The sequence below is a fragment of the Salvia hispanica genome, chromosome 6 (assembly GCF_023119035.1).
Source record: "Salvia hispanica cultivar TCC Black 2014 chromosome 6, UniMelb_Shisp_WGS_1.0, whole genome shotgun sequence".
Taxonomy (NCBI): Eukaryota; Viridiplantae; Streptophyta; class Magnoliopsida; order Lamiales; family Lamiaceae; genus Salvia; species Salvia hispanica.
This window is the reverse complement of record NC_062970.1, coordinates 38,471,655-38,487,648: the sequence shown is the minus strand read 5'-3', so window position 1 is coordinate 38,487,648 and position 15,994 is coordinate 38,471,655. Positions and strand designations below refer to the sequence as shown.

Here is a 15,994-nt window from a genome sequence, read left to right as displayed (position 1 = left end):
CAACCACTTTTTCTCATTCCTATTAAAATATTCATCTTTCTTTCTCTCTCTATTTTAATACTTATACCCACATTTTCTCTCTCATATTAAACATTTTAACCAATAACTCTTAAAATCTCGTACCGACTAAGGAACGTGTAATCTTAGCCGGGATGGAGGGAGTATATAATTTGACCCATAAGTTTTCAGCCATGTAGAGTAATTGGCAATCTCACATCTTTGTTGTGTGTATTTGATTCAAGGTTTATTAATTCTAAGCGAATTTTTAGGACATGAGGATGGTGAGTTCTTATTTCTTACCAAGGCCATTGAATCAAAGAGAAGTTTAGTCAATTAAAAAAGAAGAGAAAAGAAATAATAAAAGTAAAAATCTTAAATCTCAAAAGGTCAACGACATTATGAGATTATATACCTTTGGTTCGCAGTTTGCACGAGGAAAAGCAAATTAGTTGCTTCCGTTGTTTTTTTGTTGAAGGATATTCTGCGGAATTATGAAGTGCAGAGATTGTGTGATCTATTCAATTTTATATTTCGTACGCGGTGTCATAGGAGGATAAATATAAGGCGCATGGCACGTCCGTGTAGCATTCTCGGTCGTTATATTATACCATCACCAGTCCAACATTTGTATTGCATTGTCAATCTTCGAATGGATTGTGCGTTTGTGAATAAGAAGTTATTTTGCTATTTAAGGCATAAGCAATGTGTAGGAGAGCGATCAATTTTGTAGTCCCTGTTATGGTTAAATCCCACCCCACTGTATTCCAGGATGAAACGAGCAGTAGTTTTTTTTCCATGTAGTTATCTTTGAAATTATATGCGAGGTAGTCTTAATGTATAATGCGAACAACACATGTTTCAACACTTCTTCCAGTTTGAACAAATAGCCTATGCGAAATCCCTTAGAATCCATTTGGTATCATGGAATTGAGCTCGTGGAATTTGAGCTTTGAATTCCATTTGGTATCACAAAATATTTATATTTGGATTCAGAATTGAATTACCATTTCAATTTCTTTCAATTTCACAATTTTAATCCTATATCAATAATTGGAATACAAAATAGTGCACCTTCACACACTACACACACTATATATCAATTCATTCAAATTAATTCCGTATATCATTTTTACCGAACACATGATTTGACATTGAATTACAATTTCATTCCTTCATATTCAATTCCATAGAATTCTAATTCCAATTTTTTTTATTGAACGGACCCTTATAAGATTTCTAGCCGTTTGCTGCCAGCTTCCTCAGTTAGTGAGATAATGTTTCTTCCTCTTGATCGGACCAGCTTCTTCGCGCCCGGTCATCCATGGACTTCACGCTACGTTGAACCTGCACACCATGCGACAAGACCGACAAAGGATTCATTAAAAGAATAGATAGGAAACCATTGCTGAGAGAAGAAAGCTTAGTGAGCAGATTACTTGAAAGAGAATGTTAATAATGTGTTGATTGATTGTCTATTTGTCTTTACATCACTAATGCCAATACATATATACTATCAAATTATCAGAAGGATCTGGAACTACAACTTTATGTAACCTCGTTCATTTCTTAGTAATGTAATAAGGAGTAATAATGGATATGTATTCAAACATGTTTCAAAATCAACTAATTATAATAAGAAAACCAATCAAATCATTATGATTTAAATCCGATGAATAATATGTGTGCAAACCTAATGCATGTTTAGGAGTATTTATTTAGGCTACATGGATTTACCTCCTCAAGCAAGTGATACTTTAACAATAATATATAATTTATTAAATAATTAAAAATATATTGAATCATGGAGTATTTAACTCTGTCCTTTTTATTTTGGAGTTCTGGATCTACCACTACTCAACAATTATATATTGCTGCACTATGCTAGTATATATGTTTATTGGCAGTTTTACCAAATACCAAAAAAAATAAAATTAACATCTCAAATTAACCCACTATTGAGCATTTGTAATCATCAAACAACACATATATACTAATAATAACCAGTATATGAGAAAAATCACCTAAGAAAGAAGTCTTGGATCTAACATGCAGTGGTCTAGACTCTAGATCATTTCAATTTCTACACACATTCATAATTAGCTTCAAAATTTCTTTTTACGAACATGCATTACCTTTCCTATGATTTTATCAGTCTAGAATAAATTTAAATAATTAAGACTAATCAGCCTAATATAAACATCCTAAATATGCATAATCATAAATCCATCCCACACTAATTTAAACTTTAAATTACAAAAGAGTTTCCAAACCAACCTTTCATTTAGCATTAAAGTTCCTCTAAATCTCTTCTTTTGTCCGGCCACACTACCTTCTTCATGGCTCCATTTAAAGTGGCTACAGTCTTAAAAATGTTACGAGGAAAATACTACTTACTACTACATGGGTGTGTTAAAAAAGATGGATAACACTCTTTTACTCTAGACATACTTGTCTATGTACAATATGGGAGAGGAATGGTTAATTTTATAAATTGTTAGTACTAAACTATAGAGCTTGTATCAATGTAGTTACTAAATTTGATTTGTTTCAAAATATACACTAAACTATCTATTGATATTATTTGAAGTTTAATTTAATTGTGCTTTTAACCTAATTTTATTTATCTAATCAATATTCAACATAAGCCTTAAGCCATTTCATTTAAATGTAGTGGAAAATGGACAATAATATAAGCAAGCGAAGTAGGAGTAGTACTTACAATTGAGGAGAAGATCTAAAGCGCATGACCATTAACGTAGATGACACAAGCATCGGAAATCTTGCGCCCCTCGTAATTAATCTTCATTTTCGGACAATTACAAATGTGCAACTCCTGCAATTCGGTGAGGCGCTTCAATGAGGGCAGATTACCCAACTCTGGAAAATTAGATAGACATAACCTTTTCAGATATGAGAGATCCTTAAACCATTTAGGCAGCTTGTCTACTCCAAAATTCTCCAACTCCAAACTATAAAGAGCGGGGAGATTCTGAATTGATTCAGGCACATTCCCAAGAGTTCCTCTCAACTTTAGCTCACCAAGAGATGAATGACAGTTTTTCATCATCAATTCAACAGTCTCGCTTGACGACTCCATATTAACATCAATCTCTAATTTTTGCAAGTAATGGAAAGGCCAAATCTCATTACCGGATGTGAATTTAGGTACCCCAAAAATGGTTAATTGTGCTAGCGAAGTTGAGTGTTGCAATGAATCAAGAAACTTGGATAAATTCGAAAGGCATTTTAGTCTCATCATAGACACTTTCTTGAGCGAAGGCGCATGTGGCTCTACCATTGCTGTCAGCTTTTGGCAATCATGAATCTCCAAACTACGAAGGGATTTGAACGTTCCTCCGCTCTCTGGATTCACTATCGACTTCAGATTTTGACAACCTTTTATAGTCATTGACTCTAGATAATCGAGAGTGTGTAGATCATCTGGTAATCTACTCAACTTTGAGCAATGCCATATATCCACTTCTTTAAGACCACGAGCCTTGACTAGCTCATCGGGTAATCTACTCAACTTGGAGCAATGCCTTATATCCAGTTCTTTGAGACCACAAGCCTTAACGAATAACCAACTTGGGAGACATTCCAATTTGTGGCACCAGTAGATTTTCAAAGATACAAGCCTTGGAAATACTTTCACTTTATCGCCAAAACCTTGTATCACTTTCAGCTCATCCATACCTTTCAATAAGAGGGTTTCAAGCGCTGGAAAACTGTCACCTCCAACAATATTCCCATAGAATTGAGAATTTATGTACGTCACTTTGCTCAATCTCCACAAACTAAGAGTTTTGAGATTTGGCAACTGCCCCAGCTCTGGGATTTCTTCACATACTTTGCAGCCACTCAGTGTTATCTCAATCAGCCCTATCAAAGGCTTATCTCCAGCTACCATCTTCTGAAACCATGATGGAAATCTTTTGCCCGCGAATCCTGCAATCTTTAACATCTTAAGGTGTGGGTGAGGTTCGAGGCCTTCCAATACAGCCTCATCATGTTCTCTTTCACCTTCAATATTTGCATCCCATTCAAAACTCAACTCAGATAAATTTTGCTTCTGAGATATATTTGCTTGCTGAGCCTCTTCTTTATCACACACCTTTTCCAAGTCATAGATAGATAGTTGTCTGAGATTGTTCAGATTCCCCAACTCTTCAATTCTGTATCCTTTGCGCTCCCCTACTCTAAACTTGAGTGCTTGCAGATTAGTTAATCTCCCAATCTCTGCTGGCAATTCTACATCTTGGCACAGATAAAGATGTCGTAAACTAATCAAGTACTTCAACGTACTTGGCAGTTTTCTCAAGGATCCTGTAGATCCATTTATGGATTGCAAGTAATGGAGTTCAGAAATCCAGTCCGGCAAATATTCAATTCCTGTTCTTGAAACATTAAGATTTCTCAAATGTATCAACTCTCTAATAGAACTTGGCAGCTCTTTAACTTGATCGCAGTCAAGACTAAGAGCATGCAGAGATTTGTAACTCGAGAACATGGCGGTATCAAGAATTTCACCTTGGTAAATTAACGTACGCAAAGATTTTGCTGTTACATTTGGGATGATACTTGAATGATCCTTTCCATGAAACAAGTATAGAACTTGATTTGTGCCATCTGAAGAACCTAAAACAGCACTTGCAAGATCATGCACAAGATCATGCATCACAAAACTCAAAACATTTCCATAACCATCTTTCTCTGCAACTTGAATTAAAGAATTGTGTACAAGTACATTTGAAAACATGTCACCCATAGACTCCATGTCATCTCCTTCATTTGGTTGAAGAAACCCTTCGGCCATCCACAGTTCAATCAGCTCCTTCTTCACAATTTTCCAACCTTTAGGAAAAACTGAACAATAGGCGAAGCACATCTTGAGTGATGACAAAGGCAAACTATCAAAACTCAATTTCAGTATATTTGATATACTCTCAGCTTCTTTACCACTTGAAAGCATTTTTTCAACAAAGTGCCACTCTTCTTCTGATTTATAATAGCTAAGCATTCCGCCAAGTATATTGGCAGCTAATGGCAATCCTTGACATCCTTTTGCAATTTTTCTTTCAACGACCTCATGTCCCGGTGGCACATCTCCATTTTGAAAAGATTTTGCTTTCATTATGGACCAACAATTTTCATCTGACAAGCCATTCAAACAATAAGTGTGAACTGGATTCACTAATGAAGCAACTTCAGAATTCCTGGTAGTGATGATAATCGCATTTCCCATGGTAGAAGTAACCCCTGACATAGATTTTAAAAATTTATCCCATTTCGGAACATCTTCATTCCAAACATCAACAAGAACAAGAATATAAGTTTTAGCCTTCAAAACTTGTTGAATCTTCTTGAGGATACTTTCCTCAGTCTCAGTTCCACCAATATTAGTTTCTGACGTCAACGTTGAAAGGATTTTTTTTAAAAGCATGACTGGATCAAAAATTCGAGTAACAAGAACCCAAACATGCCATCCAAATCGAGCCTTGACATCTTCATGATTTAAAACTTTCCTGGTCAGCGTTTCTTTTCCCACCCCACTCGCTCCGACAATCGCAAGGATGGAGAATGTCGTTTTACCTGGGTCAGATATCAGCATCTCAACCAGTATTTGCACATCATCACCCCTTCCAATAAAGATTGGAACGGAAGTGAATGAATCAGAGGAAACACTAGCCGCAGATGGTTCTTCCACAATTTTGCTTTGAACACCGAGCTGCTCTGCCCTTTCGATCATAGAGTCGAATGCCATATTGATTTCTTTGATCTTCGAAGCCATATTTGGTTGACGTGCAATGCGATTAAAGGATGAGAAACATGATAGGAGCTTATCCTTGGCCTTGGGTTTCTTCAATTTCTTCAATTGGTTTTGCAGAAAATGATAGTTGAGTTTGTCTAAAACATTATCAGCCTTGAAAGCCACATCTTGAAGCTCCCTTAACCAGAACTTGACACCCTCTTCGCCAATGGACTTGTTTTGGGCATCACTCAAGTAACTCCGAATAGTGCCCAAAGTTCTCTGCAGCTGTTTGGCATCTCCAACGCTAGAGTACTCTTCCTTTAATGTGTTGCCAAGGATCTTAATAAGAAATTCATTGGCAGCAGATGACATCACGATTTCTCTGAGAGAGAGATGCATGTTAGTAAAGCAGCGAATATATAGCATGATATAATTGGAAAGTAGGTGTAATATGGTTAATTCCTTTTTTAGAAGAAACAATTTATATACTTACTTGGTGCAAGGTTTATCTCCGTGGTCATCAACCTTGTTGGTGAGATGGGGAGTGTTTCCATGGCTCTCCGTAAGACCTTCATTGGCCATAGAAGACTTATCTCCCTCCAAGATTTTGCTGAATGAGAGAGATGCATGTTGTCAAAGCAGAGAGTATATATATGATATAATTGGGAAGTGGTTGCAGTGGTTAATTCCTTATATAAGAAGAAACAATTGATACTTACTTGGTGTAAGGTTCAATCTCCTGGCCATCAACCTTGTAGGTGATATGGGGAGTATTTCCATGGCTCTCAGTAAGAACTTCATTACCCACAGAAGACATTTCTCCATCCACGATTTGACTGAGAGAGAGAGGCATGTTATTAAAGAAGACATTTCTACATATGATTTAATTGGGAAGTAGTTGAAATAGTTAATTCCTTGAACAAAGAAGAAACAATCGATACTTACTTGGTGCAATGGTCATCAATCTTGATAGTGAGATGGGGAGTGTTGCGCAACTCAAATCCAATATGAAATTTTGGACAGTCTTTAATATCTAAATGTCGTAATTCGGTGAGGTGCTCTAATGTTGCCGAGGGGGACAAACGCTTCAACTTGCTACAACTAGAAAGAGATAAATGACTTAGCGACGAGAGGCTCCCTAACCATTTAGGCAATGTTTTTCCTTTGAATCCTACAATCCCCAACTTCTTTAGGTTCGGGTGAGGTTGGAGGCCTTCCAATACACTCTTATCATTTCCTGCACCTTCTCGTTCTTCACTCCATATGAGCACCAATTCATACAAATTTTGCTTTTGATATATATTTGCTTCCATGGCTTCTTCCTTGTTATGCACCTTTTCCAAATTAGAAATATGCATCTCTCCTTGAAGATTGTTCAGACTCTTCAACTCTTCAATTTGAGCTCCCTTATTTTCACCCACTGCAAAGTGCCTCAGTGTTCGAAGATTAGTTAACCTCCCCATCTCAGCCGGTAACTTTACACGAGAGAGAACATAAAGATGCCTCAAGTTAATCAAGTACTTCAACGAACTTGGCAGTTTCCACAAATGTTTCGTATCTGCTCTTAGCGTTTGCAAGTAATGGAGTTCACCAATCCACTCTGGCAATTGTGTAATCCATGACTTTGAGATATTAAGATTTCTCAAATGTATCAATTTGCTGATTGAATCAGGTAACTCTTTAACTCTTGTAAGACTAAGATTGCGCAGACTTGGATAGTCTAATAACATGTCATCAGAAACTTCACCTTCCAAGAATAACGTGCGCTTATATTCTGCCACTTGTTTTGTGATAGGACCTGAAATAGACGATAATAGATCATGCATTAAATCATGCATCACGAAACTTTCCACTTCTCCATTTTCATTTCTCTCAACAACTTCAAGTAGTGACTTGTGTAGAAGTACATTTGAAAACATATCTCCTACAGACTCCATGTCATCTCCTTTTTCTGGTTGAAGAAATCCTTCTGCCATCCATAGCTCAATCAGCTCCTGCTTCACAATTTTGCAACCTCGTGGGAAAATTGAACAGTATGCGGAGCACGTCTTCAGCGATGAATACAAATCCCTGAAACTCCATCTCAATAAATCTAAGATAGTTTCCTCCTGATCTTGATGATACTCCAGCATCGACATCCAGTAATCTTCAGATGCACCACGAAAAACTCCCCCAACTATATTAGCAGCTAACGGCAAACCCTTACAAATTCGTGCATACTCTCTTCCAATGATCTCTAAACCTGATGGCACATATAGATTTCCATAAGTTATGGTTCTGATTATGGACCAGCACTCTTCATCTGATAAGCCATTTACTTGATAAATGTGATTCGGCATCATTATCTCAACAGCCCTTGTACTCTTGGTCGTGATGATGATGTTGTTTCCCTTGGTAGAAATAACTCCAGCCAACGAATGTAGAAAATCTTCCCATCTCGAAACATCATGATTCCAGACATCATCAAGAACAAGAAGATAAGTTTTGCCTATGAAAGCTTGTTGAAGCCTTTCGAGAATGTCACGCCTAGTCTCAACTCGATCAGAAGTAAATGCTGCAAGGATTTTCATGAAAAGAACAGTTGGATCAAAATATGGACCTACATGCACCCAAATGCGTGATTCGCCAAATCGATTCTTGATGTTTTCATGATTGAAGAGTTTTCTAGCCAAAGTTGTTTTTCCAATTCCACCCGTGCCCTGAATTGCAAGGACGGAGAACACCTGCTCCTCTTGTTCTGTGATGGTGATGAGCAGGTCAGCTAATTCTAGCAAATCATTATCTCTTCCAACAAAAACACGATAACCAGGAAAAGAATCAGTATATTCACTTCCATAAGTCTGCTCTGCAATCGCATAATCCAAATCTTCAATGCCAATTCTTGGTGCCTCATGGTTAAGAGATTCCAAGTTTTCATTGATTTTATTGATTCTAAGGGCCAGTGGTCCCTGGCTTCCATACAGAATACGCGAGGATAAGTGTGCTAGGAGCTTAGTTTTATTGGTGTGAGGTTTGAAAATGTTGATATCTTTGGAGAGAATATGATATTTGACTTCATCCACAACATTTTCAGCATCTAACACCACAGCTCCAAGCTTCTTCACCCAGTCTTCCACATCAGCATTGCTGAGGGTTCGTTTTAGGCTGTTCAAGAACTTGTTGGCAGTTTTCAGACCACATATTAGTGACATCTCCTTCTTCAAGACATCCTTCTTCAAGACAACCTTCATCAAGACGTCCTTCTCCGAGATGTTGATCGTGTTTCTAATTACAGCTTGAATGAATGCCAAGGCAGTTGCTTCTTCCATTTTTGTGAGCTGCGTTTTTATGTGGAGACAGAGCGAGATCTTACAAACAGAATGCTCTGAAACTAATAAAGTTTACAAGCATTCTTGTACATGCATTTCTCCCCTTTTCCGACAGTTCCAAAATTTTATTAGAAATAATTGCATGATAAATGCTGAACTTTCTGAACTACTCCATATACATGTATCAAGGAGTATTATTTAAATAATGAAATTCGATTAAATTATGCTTTAACATTTGAAATTGGAATACTAAATCATAAAGTTTCATGTACCACATAACTAAACATGCATAAACTTATATCACTTTGACATCTCAAGTCACAACAACATCATACTTTTCATTCATTTCAAGATCTCGATTTTCCAAAGAATAGAACTAAAATCCTTTCATTTAAAATTCAAAAAAAATTCAAAATCTTTTTTTCAAGACGTAAACATTTTCCAGATGAAAAAATCTTTTCATAACCATAGCTTTTACGTCTCCTTCCAAAAATATGCTTCTTTACCTCATTGTTGCGGTTGAGCGTGACGAGTCGGGATGTTAAGTCTTTAATGTTTAACCTATAAGTTTAGGGGGTATTAATCTAAACTAGGACTGAAAGAAGACTCTTGGATCTAGAGCAGAAAAAACACAACTCTGATACCACTCTGATATGACCACACTTTCTAAAGATAGAAAATATGGTTGATCGCAATTAGGGAAAGACTAAAGAACGGAGAAGAAAGAGGGGAAACAATGTACTTTGACCAAAACACTTGAATAACTAAAATAACTTGACAATGACATAGTATCATATCATCAAAACATAAACTCCAAATAAACAATGACTCGACGGTAATCAATCTAATAGAGTTAGTCTCTCAATGATAAAACAATTCAAAAAAGAGAGACTCTTAGCGGAAGCGTTTAAGACATGGAATGATGTTATGTATGAAGACATCACACATCCATAATACTAAATAAGACATTCTGCATTGACAATACTCACCTAGTTTGTCGCCGCTTAACCTGGACATTTTAAAAACCCTAGACCTCTAGGTAAGAAACCAACACCTTTACCACTCTACCACGTGGTCTTGAATGAAATATTGTGAACATTAATTATTTTTATATATTAACTCTATAATTTTTTGTCCACACAATTTAATAATTTATGTTTAGTTTTATACTTTAAAATTATTTTTAGTTATGATATGTTTAATTTTAATTATAAGCCACTAAATTTTATTTTTATTGATGTAATATATACATTATTAATATAGTTTATTACTCCATATTTACCATATATTACTCCAAACTTACTAATAATTCAAGTTTAATTTTATGTAATAACTAATAATACTATTATATTTATAATAATATATTTATCCAAATTAACTAAAAATTGATGTTTAGTTTTATATATTGTCTATAATATTATTTCACCACATAAATGTTTTGAGATAATATGAATTTTATCTATTTATTATATGTAAAATATGTACTTTTTTTGGCTACATTAATTAAAAATTTATATATTTAATAAATATCTAGATTTTATCATTCACTTACTTTAAATACTCTTAATATTTAATTTACTTAAAATGTTTAATATATGTTTTTGTTATATGTTAATATTAATTGTAATATATTACTCTCTAAATTTAATATATTTTGTAAGAGCATATTTAATTTTATATTTGCAAGGTAAAACGGTTCGACCAGTGATTGAACCGGTCGGACCGGTTGAACCGTGAACCAGTAGCCTCACCGGTTCACCGGCCGATCCGGTTTTTAAAACATTGACTAAAACATCTCATCGTAAGGTTGGTTGCGCAACCATTTTTCATCTATATCCACCATCATCCTACCATATCTAATCATACAAGACAGGGTACGTGGCCACATTCTAAGTCACTAGACTGACCAACTCGAAAGATGGTGCACGATCTGGGTGTACACTAATCCGAGTAGGGTTTGCGGCTCAGCTGGGACCCGAATTCAATTAAATATACATGGCAAAGCCAATTCAAATAAGTTCCATCTAAAAACAAAACATGGCATGACGGATATACTTCACCTCCTTTTTCACATAAAAATAAACTTAACACATACTACCTCCGTCCCCCAAAATTTGCTACACTTTGACCCGACACGGGTTTTAAGAAATGTAATGAAAAATGAGTTGAAAAAGTTGGTGGGATGTGGGTCCTACTTTTAAAGTATTAGTTTTATAATAAAATGTGAGTAGGAATGAGTTAGTGGAATATGGGGTCCACTACCAAAAATGGTAAAAGTGAAGTGTATCAAATTTTCAGGGACGGACCGAAATGGTAATATGTATCAAATTTTCAGGGACAGAGGTAGTATAATAGTTCGTATTTAAAAAGAAAGTCCACTTCATTCGCTTAATTCCTCAACTTGACCTTTCGTTCCGGCTTTAAGCATAGTGTGCAAAAATCACCCTCTTTTAAAAGAACATAAGATGTTAAAAATTAGACTTTAGAAAAATTATTTAATTTATAAAAAAAAAAATGCATGCATCTGCATGTGTGTTTATTTTGTTCTTCATCTTTTCATTAGGAAAAACATAATTCCATAAGTTAAAGCTCGATCCAACATTAGCTTAGAAATTATTTAATTAACTGGACGGGGAAAATGATCTAACCCCACCCCCCCCAAAGAATTTCCAACCCATTACTAGAAAAATTCCAAACTGCCGACCCAACACAAAATAATTAAGTGGCCTATGTTTAACGCGTAATGTGTACATCCCAAATACTATTAAACAAATGGAAAAGAAAATAAAAGTAAAATACTCCCACCCATCAATACGTTACACGTATCTCACTGTCTCTCTGGTATCTCAAATCAGTCTCATTTCGCCGTCAGTCGCACACCTTCAACTCAAAATCAGAAAGTCCCGATTTAAAAATTCCCTAAACACGAAGCACAGAGCTGCAACTCTCCTTTCACGCCAATTCTCCGAGCCCTTCGCCATTGAAGTCCAGAGTAGCTGCTGTCCGCCATTCAGTCAGGCAGCGCCGCCTCTCACAAAAGGTAAGCCCTACCCTTTAATTCTTAATTCTCAGTTCTCGGTAAGTTTTCTAATTGTTCGATTTCAATTTTTTATTCAGAGTATTGAATTTTGCAATTGAGACTTGAACCTAAGACGTAAAACGAGAGGATTTCAATGTTTGTTCTAGCTTCTAGGATGTACGGAGTATGAACTACTATCATTATTCAGGAATAAACATGGGGAAAAATCTAATTGAGAGGAATGATACCTTCGGTTGTTGGATAGAACAAATTGAGATTGCAGGAAGAAATTGAATTCACGATCTTCTCAAACTGTGACATTAAGAAATTGTGATCATGGAATTAATAGAGATTATGTATTCATGCAACTGAGAAGAATATACCTTTTGTGGAAGGGAGAAATCAACAGCAGAATGGACTGCTGAAAATCACGGTCTTCTCACTCGCTCCTTTTCTCGGTGTGGAGTTGAAGGATGAATAAGGATTTGATTTATTTTTGTTTGAAGATCTTTCAGTTGTGGGGCTATGAATGAATGAAAATGTGTGGAATGAAATTGGGTACTGTTTGAGTAAAAGTTTGACTAAAATTTGAAAGAGGAAAGGTAAATTTTAGTCTTAAAACATATGAACAATATAAAAATTTGGTCCAAAATATTCACTTTTTGAAAAATGAGTCAATACAAATGAAATTCGTGTCGATCCGGTCTATTTTTAACGGTTTCATCAATTTTTGACGGTCAACCGTCGATTAGCAAAATTTTGACCCGATTAAACTTAATCTCAGATTATTAGTCATCTAATTATTGCAAATGTTCAGGTGGTATTTGATATTGATAATGAATATGTTGGACTAGTTTGACAGTATTTTGTTCTATTTTTCAGCTTCATCTTCGACGAAATTGTAGTCCATGATACTATGTAGATGTTTCAAATCCAGTTTCAGAACCTTCATTTGCATTTCAACATTGTCGGAATTCAGGAACATAGGTTCAGGGGCTTACATTTAAGATTCAAAATTCAAAAGTCTAAATTCAAAATCAAAATTCAATTGCTTCGTCGGAAACGGCAACTTAGGTTGACGGTGACGGCTTCGTCTCGTCGATGGCCCGTCGTTGTCGCCAGAACTCCTACGACAGTGCAACCTCTCCATATCCGACAAGCCCAACGGGTTTCGGACCAAGTTGCAGAGAAAGAAAATTAGATTCTTGGTGGTGTGGGGAAGAAGAAATGAAAGAGAGGGAGAATAAAAAAATTTGATTTTGATTCATATTTTTCATGTTTATATTTAAAGATTTTCTATTTTACAATATTTCTGGAATTTAAAAAAAGAAAAATTAGCTACGGTAATAAAAATGGCTAATCCGGTCAACAAAACACTTATTAACGGATGACCGTAAAAATTGACGGAATCGTTAAAAATGGACCGGATCGGCGTGAATTTCATTTGTTACGGACCCATTTTTCAAAAAGTGAATGTTTTAGACCAAATTCGTATATCGGCAGTATATTTACAACCATAATTAACTTTTACTCAATTTGAAATAGGAACTGATTTCAAAAGTGGCCCCAACTAAAGTAAGAATTACTACTCTAGAACAAAGATGATACGCTTAATTATTTGGATTTCTTACTTTTGCTCAAGTACTCCCTCCGTCCACGAAAAATAGATAAAATTGTGAACGGCATGGGTTTTAATGTATAATTGATAAATGAAGAGAGAGAAATAGGAAAAAGTAAGAGAGAGGGAGAGAAAATGTAGTGGAATGGGTGTTAGTGGATTGTGGGGTCCACATTTAGAATGATGTGTAGGTTAGTATTAGTTGAAAACTTTCCTTTTTGAACTTTGTTTATTTTTCATGGACGGAAGGAGTAGAATATTACTCCCTCCGTCTCATTCAAAATGGTCACATTCTTGAGTGGCATGGAGTTCTAGGTGGAATAGTTGTTTATATAAAGTAGAGTGGAAAAAGTAATTGAATAATATTTATAAGGAGAGATAGATTTTATTTCAAATAGAGAAACTGAACATCTTGAATGAGACAAACTATAAAGAAAAGGTGAACATCTTGAATGGGACGAGGGGAGTAATTAATTTGTAATACTCCACTTGTTCCAAAAAAAATAAAGACATTTAGGACGACACGAGAATTAATACATAGTAATTGGTAAAGTAAAAGAGATGAGATGAAGATTAGTTTAAATTGTGTTAGTAGACCATAGTGGTATAAGTTGTAAATAAATTGATGTGTATGAATAATGAGTTTGTGAGAACTTTCCATAAATGAAAATGAGATATTTTTATGGGACGGACTTAAAAAAAGAAGTATCCTTATTTTTATGGGACGGATAGAGTATTTTATTCTTTTAGTACTTTGGTATTACATCAAGTAGTTGTAAATGAAACTTTTATTTTCCCCATCAACTAAACTCATACTAGCATTCTTCGATTTCTCATACAACACCGCTTTGTAAATTTCCCAGCGCCGGGATCCCCCGCAGTATACTTCCCCACGCTAGGCACCCCCTACCCCCGGTTAAACTTCCTCACGCTAGGATCCCCCTCGCTGAACTCAACAACGCCAGGAACCCCCACGCTAGGCTTACCAACACCAAATTTTGTTCTACCAATAAAATACATATTCAAAATTCTTGTTCTAAGCCCACCATCACATCTTTGTCATCTCTAGTACTCCCGCTGTCTCATAATAGATGACACACTTGGAGATTAGCACAAGATTTTAGGTGATGTTGTTTTGTGTGTTAGTTAGAGAAAGAAAACAATATATTTATATTAATGTGAGAGAAAACTTTTTTCAAAAAAGGAAATGTGATATTTTTTATGAGATAAACTAAAAGGGAAATTGTGACATCTATTATAGGATAGAGGGAGTACTATTTTTCATAGACGTGGAGTTTACTCCACAGATTTGTATTATTTATTCTAGATAGGAAACCTTCCTTGTGTACAAATGTATTGAACCTCTATATAAGAGGAGTATTATACAATGAATAAAAACATAACAGTAAAAGTAAAATTCTCCCATGTCCATTGATCGTGTAATATTTAACATGGTATCAAGAGCAGGATTTTTTCTGTGACTCAGAGAAATCTCATCATCGTCTATACCTTCCCCGACCAATTGTAACCAAAACCTGTGAAAACCAGCAAAAGGATGTCAGAATCCGATGAAACCAAACAAATCATTACCAACAAAAACGAGACAGAAGAGTTTGCAAGGATGTTTGCAAACTTCATGCGCAATAGTTTTGCCATGGCGAACACAGATGCGACCAACAACCATCAACCACCACCACCGCCGGAAATTGTGGTGGATACTAAATCTCTGGATATCGGGTACAAGCTGAATAATGAGAACTACTCGTTCTGGGTCGTGTTGATGGAGAGAGCCATCAGCGGCAGGGGAATGATCTCCCACATCACCGGGCATCCTCCCCCCCCATTGAAGACAGATCCGGCCTTTGCACGGTGGCAACAGGCGGACCACTGTGTCTTCACGTGGTTGGTTCAAAATATGGAACCAAAGATTGTAAGCCGGATATCCAAACACGCAACAACCCGGGATGTGTGGAAGAGCCTGGCCGTGACTTACTCAAGCGGCGGAGAAAGGATACACGTTTATGACCTCCGTCGCCGCGCGACCACTCTGAAACAGAAAGGAGAAACGTTAGAGGAGATTTGGAGCCAATTGCAGGAACTATGGCTTGCCATCGACCAAAAATCACCAAATCCGATGAAACACCAGGAGGATGTCGAGATCTACGAAAACTGCACACAAGAGGATAGGGTGTATCAATTACTCACAGCCCTAGATGACAAATATGAAAACACAAAGAGGGAAATTCTCAAGATGGAACCGTTTCCATCGTTAGATGATGCGTACGCCACAATAAGGA

The 15,994-nt window shown here is 36.1% G+C and overlaps 1 protein-coding gene across 4 annotated transcripts; it reads right to left on the bottom strand.

Moving 5' to 3' along the window:
• Window positions 1–1,050: 1,050 nt before the first annotated feature.
• On the bottom strand, window positions 1,051–12,615 carry LOC125195750. Of its 4 annotated transcripts, XM_048093950.1 has the most exons (8): window positions 12,463–12,615; window positions 12,328–12,391; window positions 9,567–9,621; window positions 6,698–9,069; window positions 6,472–6,588; window positions 6,246–6,362; window positions 2,720–6,134; window positions 1,051–1,344 (listed from the first exon to the last, which is right to left on the bottom strand). In XM_048093950.1, exons 4-7 carry the CDS (start codon window positions 9,058–9,060, stop codon window positions 2,735–2,737), a joined length of 5,997 nt encoding a protein of 1,998 aa, XP_047949907.1. In that variant the 5' UTR covers window positions 9,061–9,069; window positions 9,567–9,621; window positions 12,328–12,391; window positions 12,463–12,615; the 3' UTR covers window positions 1,051–1,344; window positions 2,720–2,734. The 4 variants fall into 4 exon arrangements, with proteins under 4 accessions (XP_047949907.1, XP_047949906.1, XP_047949903.1 ...); XM_048093949.1 differs by lacking the exon at window positions 9,567–9,621 and having other exon boundaries at window positions 6,698–9,163; XM_048093946.1 differs by lacking the exon at window positions 9,567–9,621.
• Between the last annotated feature and the right edge of the window lie 3,379 nt (window positions 12,616–15,994).